We start from the raw sequence: 14,211 nt of genomic DNA, 5'->3' as shown, positions 1-14,211 counted from the left end.
ACCATGATCTCCACCTCACATAGACTGGGTCTCACTCTTTTCACATATTTCTCAATCACAACCTCTCCCAAAGGTTATAACATTAAGGATAGGTACTTGAACACCAGTCTGTTTGCCAGTCACTGTGAACAACCCCATGCGCCTTAGAGTTGGTCCACCTTCCACCACCTTTCAACAGCATCTTTGATGCTCCCATGGCTTCAGATGTGGGAACAGTGGGTGGTTAAGTCACCCTTTCTCCCTCTCCTTCCCTCAGGCTGACACTCTTTGCTCTTTCTCTAGGCTTTTCTGTGAGCCATATCCAAGTATTCTTCCTGGCTACTTAAGGAAATGCCATCTGCTTGATCACCCTGAAGGCATGAAGCCATCTGCTGACCTGTTCCTCCTACTTTTACCTCCCATATCCTCCAGGCTATCCTTCCTCCTCCCTCACTCCACATGTGCTCTGCCTGTTTAAAATAACAAGACAATCATGAACAAGTTCTTGCTTCAGATTTGAAAAGCACACAACTGAGCTCAGAAGCAAACAGGAAACTATATAACTGTAAAAGAATCAGTAGAGTTATGTTAATGTAGACAGGCTCCATTTAGGGCCCCAGTTACTAAATTTTGTACATGTCAAAGTATCTAAACCAAGCTTAAATTTGGGATACACAAAGGGTGTTCCTCAAGCATCTCATCTGGGACTTTGCACTCTTCCACTGGATGTGGTGGGCCTCCCAAGGTCTCCTGAATCAGGGCCTTCTTGCTCATGTCTTCCTTACAAGGAACTGTCTCAGGGGTAGAGAAAGTATTCCCTGGCTACCCAGTCTCTGTGGTGGGGACTGGAGTTTACTCGGTCTATGCCTGCATTCCTTCACAGAGGTTGCCATCCTCAAGTAGAATGCTCTATTCTAGAACAAAAAGGGCCTACTCCCTTCTCTCTGTCCCTGGGGAGGCCCGTACACCTCTTCTGACCCTGGTTCTGGCACTGGGGAGGAGCCGCACATAGGTCCCCCTTCCACAGAGAACAACTCTTCAGAGCCACCAGCCAGAGCGTTCCCCTCGCAAGATGCAACTGGCCGTGCTGAGGGAAAATTCTCTGGGTGGTTTGAATCATCTCATTCAAGGAGAGGGGGGAAGACTAAATCACTCACCAGTTCCTTGTCAGCTGGCGAGAACTGGAGATTTCAGAGCTCTTACAGTCCAATGCATCAATGATCCCAACAAGATTTACAACACAAAAGCAGTTCTCCACAGGAAGGCAAGGCAATTAACACATCAGTTGGTTACTTTAAAATACCAATAGTAGTAACTATATGCATAAAAAGGTGTGTGTGTGGGGGGGGGGGTAGAATGATACCACAATTGGAACTACAAAAATTTGACAGAACCAAATTGGTTCTGACGGGCTTTCATGCATGCATGTTGGTTCTTGCAACCCAATAACACTGCAGGCCTACCTCTTTTCACTGCAACCAAATTTAAATCTCTCAGAAACATCTTCCCAGAAACATCTTCCCAAATGAATTACTTTTGAAGTGCTGACATTTGCTCTTCTATACACATCCAGCAGCAGTATGGCTTACTTGAATGTGAAGCTTTGAAATATTTGCCATAAAACAGGAAATTGATCAAGAAAACTAAGGGAATGAATCATAGACCTTCGAGCCACTGCAGACTTTGGCAAATTGGGCAAACTTTACTGGGGAAGCTTCCCAGAGCGTCACTCTCAATATCTCCACCATCCCTACATGCAGGTGGGGAAGACAAAGAGAAAATAGTGGCAGAAAGAACAGAAGAACTGTTTGTCCATACCACTAACTTCATAATCTGTTCCTCATTCTATTTGCACCTTTGCATAGTATTACAATGTATTTCAACATAGCCTATAAAAAAATTGTATGCAGTTGGTGAGTCCATCACCCCATTACTTTGCTTAGGCAAAAAAAAAAAAAAAGTGTAGCTGCCTATCAACACAGGAGGTGTTCATGACTAGGGTTGCCAGGTCTGTCAGATTAGTTGGTGGGGACGGGAGGGGGGAATTTACCAGGATTGGGGATGGAAGAAGCCTGAAAAAAAACCTACAAGGTTTCTACATCGCCTGAAAGTGATGTACAGACATTGGTGATGGTGAGAGTTGATGCTCTGGTTTGGGGGCAAAACTCTATGGCAGTATTAGCTTCTTACCATAGAGTCTTGCCCCCAAACCAGAATCCATCCCTCTCGACATCACCAATGTCCTTATGTCACTTCCAAGTGATGTAGAAATATCACATTTGTTCAGACATCTTGACTATGGGGGGGGGGAGAGATTTCCCCTGGTCTCCTATACCATTGATGTGGGGGGAAAGGCATCATGATAAGCCATCTGTCCAACAAATGGCCCCTGTCCGCATCCCCCTCCACTACCAGCCCACTCTACTCTACTGACTGTGAAAGGTAAACCAGCCAGAAAGCATGACCTGAGAGGAGGGGGAGGGCCTGGGACTATGGTTGGTGGCCTCCAGAAGGTCAGCCAGCCAGCAACTGGGGTCTGGGAGGGAAGGGGGGTGAGCCTGGGCCTTGCCGGCATGTGAGGAGGCAGGAAAAGTTATGTCCCCCCACTAGCATTCCCCCCTGCTCCCAAACGACTTGCCACAGCCTCTTCAGGCCATAGCAGGCCTGCCTTGGTCAGGGGGAGAGAGAGGGAGTCCTCTATCAGCACTCCCCCCTGCCCCAAGAAGTCCCACCACAGTCTTTCCAGGCCTCAGTGGGCCTGCCAGGCACAGGAGGAGGGTAGGAGGAAGAGAGTCAGCACCAGTGCTCCCCTTGCCCCCAAAAGGGCCTCTTCAGGCCTCTGTGGGCCTGCCCAGGGCATATGGAGGGAGGGAAGGTAGCTCCATTGTATTTTTTATTACAACGGGCTTTTTGCTAGCAGTAAATAATGCAAATGTGCAAAATAGTCATTTATATAGTATCATATAGACAATCAATGGTAATAACCATACAATACTGTCAATTTGTATGCAATTATACAAGTGTAATATTAAAAATAATTCAGGCAAAAGACCGATAGGTTAATTCCAACTGAAGTACAAGGATCCAGTAGAAGAAGAAGAAGAAGAAGAAGAAGAAGAAGAAGAAGAAGAGTTGGTTCTGATATGCTGCTTTTTCTTTACCCGAAGGAGGCTCAAAGCTTCCCTTTCCTCTCTGTGATGTGAGTGAGGCTGAGGGAGCCCTGATATCACTGCTCAGTCAGAACAGCTTTATCAGTGCCGTGGCGAGCCCAAGGTCATCCCAACGGCTGCATGTGGGGGAGTGCAAAATCAAACCCGAGTCACCAGATTAGAAGTCCGCAGTTCTAGCTACTATACCAAGCTTGCTCTGCAGTAGCCCCTTTCACAGGATGGCTTCTGCAGCAATTCCAACAGGAATAAAATAACATTATCAATTTCCTCAAGGAAATAACCAATTGACTCAGAAGAATTTTCCAAAAAGTGAACTAATTTATTTCATCAATTGGAACTTTTTCATGCTACACATAGCCTGCTTAGTGATCCAGGAGAGGAAGAAATTACTATTTTTTCCTGGTATTTTCCATTTACTGTGTACTCTGGTTTTTGTTTGTTTGTTGTATTCCAAACTGGGGACTGGCAACTCTATTCATGACATGTGCTCAAGCAGTTCTGGGCTTAGATTCATAATGGTCACCGCTAAAAGATTACGGTATTCCTGGCAAAATCCCTAACTTAAATCCACGCTTCTACTTTAGAGCATATGAAGCACCAGATGTATTTACAAGTATAATCTGAATGGATACAAATAGTCAGATACTTACACATCATTTCTTGTCTTTATTTTCTTTGGGTGAAAGCAAAGTAACTTCTCAGTCATGGGAAACAGCCGACCTCAGAATTTGAACAGTTTTGATTGTGAGTTTTGCAACAGAAGAGCCGCTGTTGTACCTTTCAGAATGTTTTCTCTCTAGGTAATCACAAAAAAGTGACAAAGTATGTTTAGATGAAATATCATGCTGCTCACCTGTTAAGCTGCCAGAGGAGAGTCAATTTTGGAAGTTGTGTAGGAAAGAACTCCAGTGCTAAAGTTGAAATTTCACTGTGACTATGAGTGAATAACATCTCAGGGCAGTTATAGTTGCAGACTTTATTTATGGAAAGGAAATGAACTAGATTGTTGGTCTGATGTTCCTTAGTTGGTGTTTCCAAAGTCCTCCCAACATTTTTTTTTAATGTTCCCTCTAGGCTTACTGTGCAATGCAGCACACTTTTTATTTTCATTATATTTGTTTTCTTTATGCTTGACTTCACTGTACAGTGCTGTTCCCTATAATACTGAGCAATCTAGCTTGCAATTTTAAAAGCATCATTCACAGTAAATAAATGCATCTGTCAGAGCTGAGAACTGAGTAGAAATGTGCTGTATCTTCTATGAAAGAATGCTCAATAAGAAAACTCTTCAAAGTAATTTTCTCCACTTCCATCGTATACACATATTTAATGGGCATTTCAGATCAGAGTACTATACTTAAAGGTGTGATTGTTTATGTGGTGGTAGTGATATTTCAAGGCTCCACACAGTAGAGATATGAGATGGGATTGTCAGGATAAAAGAGATAAATGTGTTTGAAAATGCACAACATATTTACTATTACAGGTGCTTTTGCACTCCTCAAAATGTACCTGCCAAGCTGCTTTGGGCTCACGGATATATGGGGGGGGGGGGGGGATGCCATGTGACAAGAAACAGATTGCAATCTTAAATACCTTTACTAGCAATTAAAGCGCACATCTCATGCACACCTAGTAGTAGTATTTATATTTTACATTTATATTTTCATTTCATTTTTTTCCTCCCTCATATTGAATGTGGCGTGCCTAAGATCCTGAGGAAGTCTCACATTCAAGCACTGACCTGGATCCACGCTTTCACAATTGTATGGGAGTGAGGTTAACATTTTGGTCGACTTGTTTAAGATCGGATGACAAAGTGTTTTCAATAGATCAGCTGGGATCCACTGGACCAGTCAGAAACTGCATACTCACTATCATGGTGAGTACTTATTACTCCTTAGAATGCTATTCAAGGGCTGATCATTTAGATGTGTGGGTTATGAAGGGACTTCTTCATCGTTGTGTTTAGATTGTGTGAAGGCATCCAGTATTAAATATGGGAACTTTGTCAGGAGCATTTCCTTTCTCAGTCTTTTTTTTTTAATGAAAGGATTAAATTCAGCAGAAATAACAAAAAGCAAATTCTCTTTTTTAAATAAAACATCATAGCAAAGGGAAAGCCTGCAGGGATTCAAATGTAAAGGCTGGCTTCAAATCGAAAAGGATTTTAAGAGCTAATGAATACTTCATTGAAGATGTGGACAAATATAGTTGTTGGACTGCTCCTTTGACCTCCTGCCCGCCCCATCAATATTTTAATTTTATTTTAACAGTTTTGATTGTTTTGTTTCTTGAGTGATCTGGATTTTATTTTACGTGTTCTGGTTTGCAGACTTGCTACAAGTCCAGACATGAACATTTGAAGCAGATAAACTTTTCATCAGCTTGGAGACTAGTCAGGTTCTGGTTCGGATGAAACTTTTGCTCTAACGAAGTGAATCAGAAGAACTTTTTGTAATGATCTTAGGATCTTTAAATAATTTCAGCAACCTGCTCAAAAAGTAGTAGGCTTCCAGACATTGCCTTTCTCTTTGCTCCTAATTTCATAGGCTAGCAGTACTCTTGACAGGGACGTACGTAAGCCAGGCATAAAAGTCCTGATCTCTGTGCTCTTTATTGCTAGCCCAATAGTTGATACCAGCATAATATAGTGGTTAAGAGTAGTGGCTTCTAATCTGATGTGCCAGATTTGACTCTCCGCTCCTCCACATGCAACCAGTTAAGTGACCCTGGGCTCATCACAGCCCTGATAGTGCTCTTCTGACCAAGCAGTCCTGTCCGAACTCTCTCGGCCTCATCTACCTCACGGGGAGTTGCGGGGAAAGGAAGGAATGCGATCATAAGCCACTTTGATACTTCTTCTGGCAGTGAAAAGTCTCCACCTCTTCATCCTTTTTCTTCTTCTAAAAATGCACCTTCTTGGGCCTACTGGCTTCAATGTATCTCCATTGGACCGAAAATGGACTAGCAGTATGAACATCATAGAAACAGATATCATACAAAATATATCTCTTGTGGTGAAATTTCTGGCAGCTGTTAAATTAAATTATAAATTGTGTAGTAATTTTTAGGCTTTCCTTTTGTGGGGTAATAGCCTGCTGTTTATGACTCTGGTGAGTGGCTGCTATTGGAACTGTTTTGGAGGGTGGGAGGGTGGGTGGGTGGGCTACAAGCCACAGAAGGGTCTCTGGGCTTCTCCAGCCACCACTCTTGCAAGGCTTTAAGGAGTCCCACTTTGACCCAGGAGGCCCTTTTCTGGGTGGGCCACCAACTGTGGGCAGGGGGAGTGGAGGGAAAGCTAGGTGCCATCTCCATGCAGAGTAAGCCAGAGAAGGAAAGCGGCTTCTTTGGCATACTTCAGCTGCCTCCACCCTTCTTCCTCCCCCAGCCCAGTCTTAATTTATTTCACCATCAATCTCCCCCCCCCCCCAAAAAAAAAGACTGAAGGGTTTGACTCTTGCCCTTCTCAGTGCTCAGGGAGAGGAATGTGATGGGAGCTTCTCTCAGCATCACCTGGAGCCTGCTGTGCCTGGCCAAAGGGTGACAGAGGGGAGGGGACTAAGCCAGCCTCCTTGGGATTGTCTTGAATCTGATGTTTGCAAAATATTCATTCTTCTCCAATCAACCCATCATGATATCCTCTCTCTCTCTCTCTCTCTCTGTGTGTGTGTGTGTGTTTGTGTGTGTGAGAGAGAGAGAGAGAGAGAGAGAACGGGGGGAATATGATCCATCCGTATCATATGATGATGTTATCCGTTCAGTCATATCTGACCCTCGGTGATCCTATAGGAGAGTTTTCTCCATACATTTCTGTCAATAACTTCTTCTTTTAGTTGGTTCATGGTTATTCCTGTATCGGCTAAAACTAAAACTATCTAAAACGATCTTGTTGATAACTTTGTCTGTCCATGGTATTTGCAGCATTCGTCTCCAACACCATAATTCAAAAGCATCTATTTTACTCCTTTCTTCTTTCTTCAGGGTCCAGCTTTCACATCCATAGCTTTGTATTAAGGCTGATATCTTTATTTTTCCATATTCACTTCATGCTTAACATTGCGTTCTGGCCCAGTGTTATTCGTCATTTGATTTCACGGCTGTATCCACCACTTTGAGTGATCATATTGTTTGCATCTAAAACCAGATTTTTTTTAATCTGGGAAGAACTCCCTGTTGCTCTCTGACCTCACAGTTTGAAAAGACACCCTGCGCATGCGTGTTCACTGGATTTCTTCCTAAGATTTTTGTTTCTGCTTGTGGAGATGTGATGGGAACCCCCTTGTCTGTCAATGGTCAAAGCACACCTACTTGATCTGAAAAACCTTTGCTCAGCACCAAATTGGGCCTTCTATTTCTGTACAAACTGACACCTTCCAATTCGCAAAACATCTTCACTCATGGCTCTAGTGTCACATTTACAGCTGCAGCTCTCTGCCATGCCCTTACTTGCAAGGAAACCTCACCAAATAAGGCAGGCCTCATTTTTTTAAGCACATAGCTCTCTTCATTCCATGCCAAGTGGCCATTGAAATGAAGGAGGTTTGTTCTTCAAAGACAGAGCAAGGTGGACAAGTGTGTTAGGCTGCAGCAGTCGAAAAGAGCCAGAGACCAGGAGCACCTTCAAGACTAATGCTATTGGTGGCAGGAGAGGAGCTTTCATGAGGCACAGCTCACTTCTTCAAATACTGAAGAAAGATTTGGAGAAGTGAGCTGTGACTCACAAAAACTCCCACCATGTCACACGTTTTTGATGTGAAAACACCTTTCGCAGTGACCTAGGGGGAACATTTGTGCTGGGGTGAGAATGAATGCCAAACCCAGGAGAAACCTAACTGACTCTCTGACACCCCCCCACACACACACACAAAGCAACCAATACCATATTAGATGCTGTGGAAGAAAAGGGGATGGGGCCTCCACTGGTGACTTAACTAAAGGAGGGGAAGAGGGGCAAGAGGGGCAAAACACCCAGGTATTTGCATCTATCCCCCCAGCCATGACATTTTCATATAGATCTTACTCAAGAATCTGATTCTTGCAACTTTATTTGTAGGTTCAGAATCACACAGACCTGGAAGAGACCACAAAGGGCCATTCAGTCCAGCCACCTGCCTCATCAAGGACTTAAAAATCACACACACCAGATAGTTGCTCATCTAATCTCTGTAACGTCTTTCAGGCTTTGAGAAACCCCAAAAGTGATGTCAGCAGGCCACATACACCCTGTCACACATCTGGAAGTAGATCAACAAAGCTAAATACATTTAAATGAACCAAATCCATGCTGTTGTCTCCTGTCTTCATTTGGGGTATTAGGGCAATATGTTCTGCAGTTCCCACTTTCTTCAGTTCTTTTCTGTAAGTCAGGCTTCCTCAACCAGGGTTTTGTGAAACCCTGTGATTTTTTTTGGCCCTGGAAGGGTTTCCTGAATAGGTGGGAGTTAATTAATTATATTATTTTTAAGATTTGCTAAACATTTATCAGGTGATATGACCACATATGGTCGTGTCACCCTCCCCCACCTCCCAAAATGGTCCATGAAGGGCCTGGAAGGGGTGAGAATGGGAGGGGCCCTGAGTAGTAATGTACACAGCTATGCTTCCCAACCATATTCTACATGATTGAACCACTTCTGGGTTTTCTTGAAGCTTGAAGAATGTTTCAGGGGTTTCTCAATGGTAAAAATGTTGAGAAAGGCTGCCATAGGCCTACAATGATCCATGGCCACTGAAAGTTAGAACTAGGGGTTTAAACTACCACGGGTCAGGTAACATGAGAAGACAAGCAAATCACATGATTTGTTTATGTAATAGCTGGGCTTCGAAATATGAGGAGTGTAAACAAAACTCTTTATCTGGGAGTCCATGGTGAGTCTTGGGAGCTCAGCAAAGGCACATAGAAACATAACTAATCCATTAAACCAACAGTTAAACAAACAGTAAAACCTATTACCTTCATTGTAACTGGAACCTGCAGCAAAGTGCAGTTCCCCATGCCAGTAGGGGACATCCCTCTTACCATTTGTGATATACCTCTTACCTGTAGTTTTTGGGAAGCTGTGGGGGAAGATTTGTGGACCAAGATGCATAAACTTTCCACTTTTACCATTCCCTATAATTTCATTTCCACTTTGAGGCCAGAATATTATATTTGCACAGGGAAGTGAAAATACAACTTTAAATCTCAGTGGTAACACCTTCCTAGATAATTCATCAGACCATAACTTATTTTGCTTTCCTGTTTGCTGTAAGCTCACAAAAGGAAATTAAACACCTTTTCAAAAATCTGATTAAATATGATTGTGAAGTTGGCCAGGATTTTGTGACACCTACTAGAAATCTAGTTTTTAAAAATATTATTTTCAACTGGGTGGGAGAGTTGACTTTTAACTCTAAAACCTTCCCTTCCAAGTAATGGCATAATCTGGCAAAGGATGTTTCAACTAGATTTACACTCTGATCCTAAATATTTGTGCTGAACTTACATAGCACTGACAAAATGCTACCAGAAACCCACCCCAGTGTCATATCCAGAGGAGGCTGTATTTTTATAGCAGTTGGTAATCCATTTTACACTCCCCCCCCCCTCCAATTTCTTCGGTGTTGGCATAATAAGTCACAGACACAAGCTGTTAAGATGTTAAATGAACGGATGGATATCTTTCCCAGGTTCTCTTTCAAGCTGCTCAGTGAAACCTTTCTGCTCATACACCGAGCAAAGGAAGACAAGGGGAGGGAAGCCGTCGGTAACCGTAAATTGAAAAATATCAAATCTGAAGCAGCAACATTTCGTTTTAAAGCATCTGAGAAGACGCTATAAACAATAATGAGAAAACAAACCTAGAGAACATGCACACATAAAATAAATAACAGTTGACAGAGTAATCTTAAAAAGCTATTTGTATTTCAGACTGACCTAGAGCAAAATGTATTCCAACTGACCTACAGTAAAATTGTTCCTGTAAATATATTTTTAAAAAGAACCATCAAACCTGCTGAATAAGGCAGAGACAAACAACTTTTAAAAGGGATTAAAATCAGAGAGTTACTAAGTGTCACCAAACAGATATGAATCAAAGGTTCTTTCATATAGTTACTGTTAGAGAGAAGGGTATTTAAATGGCTATTTATAAAACAATGAAGTGTTTTTACTCTCACTTTAGCATTACCATTGTTTAAGGTGGGTTACTGTTCCATTGTCTTATTGTAGAGGTGACGCTTAATATTTAAGCTAAAAGCCATTCAGACTGGTATAGAAAATTTAGATGGTGGTTCTTAAAATAAAGTGTTTGCAAATGTAATCTGTTCACATTATCATTACAATCTCTCTGTAAGCAGAAGACTTTGATTCGTTCTACAGCAAGCAGCAAAATTGGTTACATGTAAGCCACTCTTGATGTTAAAATAAACTTTTTTTTGTAAGGCAATAGGAATTTTAGGAAAACAAAGCATCACACTCCTTTGAAAATCACACTTAAAAACGAGTTCATATTTAGAATCTACCATTCCAAAAGCACTCATTTTCAAACCATTTGTATTTCTCATGACTTCTAATGCATTGTTCAATAACTTCTAAGAGAAACAAACCTAACTTTAGATAGAGTACTTCACAAAATTTTAGTTTCATATTGTTCAAACATTTTCTTGCTTTACCGTTTTAATCAATATAACTGTAGTTAGTGCTTCTAAGAGAAGCCTCCTCAGGCCATTGTTTGGAAAGGGCTTTATAAATACACTAGACAGATAAATAATACATGTCATGCCGCTCTCATGGAGAATTCCACTGAAAAGAGAGATGTGGGTACACATCATGCTATAGCTACTTCCAGCCCTCCCTACTCCTGTTCAAAAGGAAAACCCCAACTCTTTGTCCATATTACAGCTTGATTTAGGACCAGTACACAAGATGTTTTTAATGAAAACTCTGTGAGTGTCTAATTCAGCTCAGGACCACAGCATGGAGGAAGGGCTCTTGCCTTCCCCAATACCATTTTCCTGAGCAAAAACAGCCCATGAGGAGTTATTTGTCTCATTTAGACCGTTTATGCACTGGGAACTTCAGTGCCCAAGCTCTCATGCAGGAGCACAAATTGGAGGCGGATGAGGTGCCCCAGGCCAAGTATTCCCCCATGTGGGTGCAGGAAGAGGTGGGGCAACCTGCTATGACTAAAACTCCAGCCTGCAGCCTGGCATGAAACCTCCAGTGCATAAACGGTCTTAGAAAAGCCTTGTATAGTTTGGCCCTTTATAATGTATACTAGTAAAGAAGCTCGCTGCACTCTGAATGCAGTGGGCGCTAGCGGGGCTCGGGAGTGTCAGGGGCCAGCTGTCCATGCATGCTGGGCCAGGGGCCAGACCGGAGGGCGGTCGTGGGCCGGTGCATGAGCCGGATCCGGCTCGTCCTGGCTCCCGCCGCCCGTGGCGCGGCCTACCTGGGGCTGAATGGCGGTGGAGCTGTAGGTGAGGCCGCTGTCGCCGGGGCGGTTGTTTCGCGGCGTGGCTGTCCGGCATCGCGGTCGGGGGCAGATAAATGGTAATGACTGGGGAAGGCACTGGCAAACCACCCCATATAGAGTCTGCCATGAAAACGCTAGAGGGCGTCACCCCAAGGGTCAGACATGACTTGGTGGTTGCACAGGGGATACCTTTATCCTTTACTTATTGTGAATGGTTGTTTTATTTTCTCGTTTCAGTTTTTGGTACATTACATAAAAGGCACTGCAATGGCAGCTTTAAATGAAAGTAGAATGATTGCAAACTGGCATAAGGTGATGGCATGACATATAATTAAAAATCATCAATCATCAGACAGCAGATGAACTGCTCAGCACTTTAGCTAAATACAGTTTCAGGTGATGGATATTTCCGGTTATTTCAGAACTTATGAATCTGCAGGGATTTTCTTTATGAAAATGATGCAGCCTGGCAAGTATGGTTTGTCATGTAATGTGGTATACAAAGACAAGTAGAATTGCTATATTCCTAGCAATTTCTGATCTACCCCATAGAAGCGGAAGTTGTTTCATTTTTTGCTGGAGGCAAATTGTATGTCTTTTACACTCAGCATCTACAGTGTCTTGCTTAAACCCAAAAGACGTCAATTGTCTGCCTATTTCAAAATGCAGATTGTTCATGTCACAATCTATGCATAATGAAACCATTGAGAAATATAAAGGAGAATATAGTTCTAGTGTGTCATCTTTGATGGTAAATTTACAAGGAACTTCATCATGAAGTATTCTGACTTTCAAGAAACCATTTTGTAGATAGAATCATAGAATCATAGAATACTAGAGTTGGAAGATACCTCATGGGTCATCTAGTCCAACCCCCTGCACTATGCAGGACACTCACGTCCCTATGGCTCATCTACTGTAACCTGCCACTCCTTTGCCTTCACAGAATCAGCCTCTCCGTCAAATGGCTATCTAGCCTCTGTTTAAAAATTTCCAAAGATGGAGAACCCACCACCTCCCGAGGAAGCCTGTTCCACTGAGAAACCACTCTAACTGTCAGGAACTTCTTCCGGCTATTTAGATGGAATTTCTTTTGAATTAATTTCATCCCATTCGTTCTGGTCTGTCCCTCTCGGGCAAGAGAGAACAATTCTACTCCACCCTCTCTATGGAACCCTTCATAACAGTGGTCAACGGGGTCATGGCAATGCCCATCCAGACCACTACAGCATTCTGTGAAAGGCACTGGTAGATGGAGATCTTTCCCACCTGCTTGTCCCAGCAGTTGCCGATGAGTACTGTAGAAAGCAATAGCAGGGGTTAGGGATCCCATCTGGACAAAAAGCCATGCAGAAAAGTTGGCTTCAATGAGCATCAAGAAACATATCTCCTACATGTTGCACCAGTGGAACGTCAACCACTGGCAGAAGTTGTAGGACCAATGACTCCCCTTTCCCATTTTATGGTAAGAAGAAGAGTTGGTTTTTATACTCTGATTTTCACTACCCGAAGGACTCTCAAAGCAGCTTCCCTTCCTCTCCTCACATCAGATACCCTGTGTGGTAGGTGGGGCTGAGAGAGCTCTGACAAAGCTGAGAGAACTCAAAACAGCTCTATCAGGACTGTGACTAGCCAAAGGTCACCCAGCTGGCTGCATGTGGAAGAGCAGGGGATCAAACCTGGCTCATCAGATAAGAAGCTGCCATTCTAAACCACTACAGCATGCCTCCACATTCTATCTCCCGCTAAACAAATTCTAAACACACTTCACATTTTTAATGAATATTTATATTTTGTCTTCTCAAAGAAGCAGTCGTCAGATATTTAGTTGGATGAAAGGTAACCCTAAAAGCAAGTAAATAAGCCCCCCCCTTTATAGCTCACCCCCTCATCACTTTGCAGCTGATTTATAGTGCCCCCATAGGGCTTTCAAGGCAATAGACATTCATAAGTAGCTTAGCATTGCCTGCTTCTGCATACTAACATGAGACTTCCATGCTGGCATCCCCTGAAAGCACTAACCAGGCCTGAATCTGTGCAGTTTTCAAAATTTGACGACATTTGGCTGGCCTGGGCTATATGGATCAGGGTTTTGATGGCATACTTTGGTGGGGGGGGGGGCACTATTCTTTACATTGGAGTGAATACTGTATGACAAAATTAATTATTTTGTTTCTTGTTTAAAAACTGGTACTAAAATGATGTAATTAGAGCCATTAGTATTTAGACATAATGGCCTTTAAACTTTTCAGTAGCATTTATCCAATTTTGGTATAACTGGAAACCTGTATTTTTTAAGTGTGACGGTTGTGATGTGGGAGGATAATCACTGCTTTCAAATACTGGATTTCTTTGGATGCTTTACTTTATCGCATCACTCAAATTCTGACCACAAAAATAAACAGCTACAATAATTCTTCCTTGAAGCACATAACTAATTTTATTTGTTATTAACATCCTGGCTAGAATGTTTTCCTAAAGGGATCATATTTTTCTCCCACAAGCAGCTTTTTCAAAAGTCCCCCCCCCCAGATAGTGGTCTATCACTTTAGCTGCTTAAAAGTGGGCCTCAAAGAGTTGTATGACCAATGTACAGGTTTTTC

The 14,211-nt window shown here is 42.7% G+C and overlaps 1 protein-coding gene across 19 annotated transcripts in view; it reads right to left on the bottom strand.

The window, feature by feature from the left end:
• The window catches only part of LOC143820823 (uncharacterized), a 117,085-nt gene that overhangs the window by 90,838 nt on the left and 12,036 nt on the right, over positions 1-14,211 (bottom strand). For all 19 annotated transcript variants that reach the window (XR_013225544.1, XR_013225547.1, XR_013225545.1 and 16 more), the window contains exon 2: positions 3,800-3,945. Coding sequence is in view for 2 of the 19 variants with exons in the window: in XM_077304118.1 (XP_077160233.1) it covers positions 3,800-3,806 (7 nt within the window). In the remaining 17 variants the exon portion in view is untranslated. The remainder of the gene's footprint in view (positions 1-3,799; positions 3,946-14,211) is intronic.

The sequence above is a fragment of the Paroedura picta genome, chromosome 1 (genome assembly GCF_049243985.1).
Source record: "Paroedura picta isolate Pp20150507F chromosome 1, Ppicta_v3.0, whole genome shotgun sequence".
Taxonomy (NCBI): domain Eukaryota; kingdom Metazoa; phylum Chordata; class Lepidosauria; order Squamata; family Gekkonidae; genus Paroedura; species Paroedura picta.
Note: the sequence above shows the minus strand (reverse complement) of the source record. Positions and strands in the feature narration are given on the sequence as shown.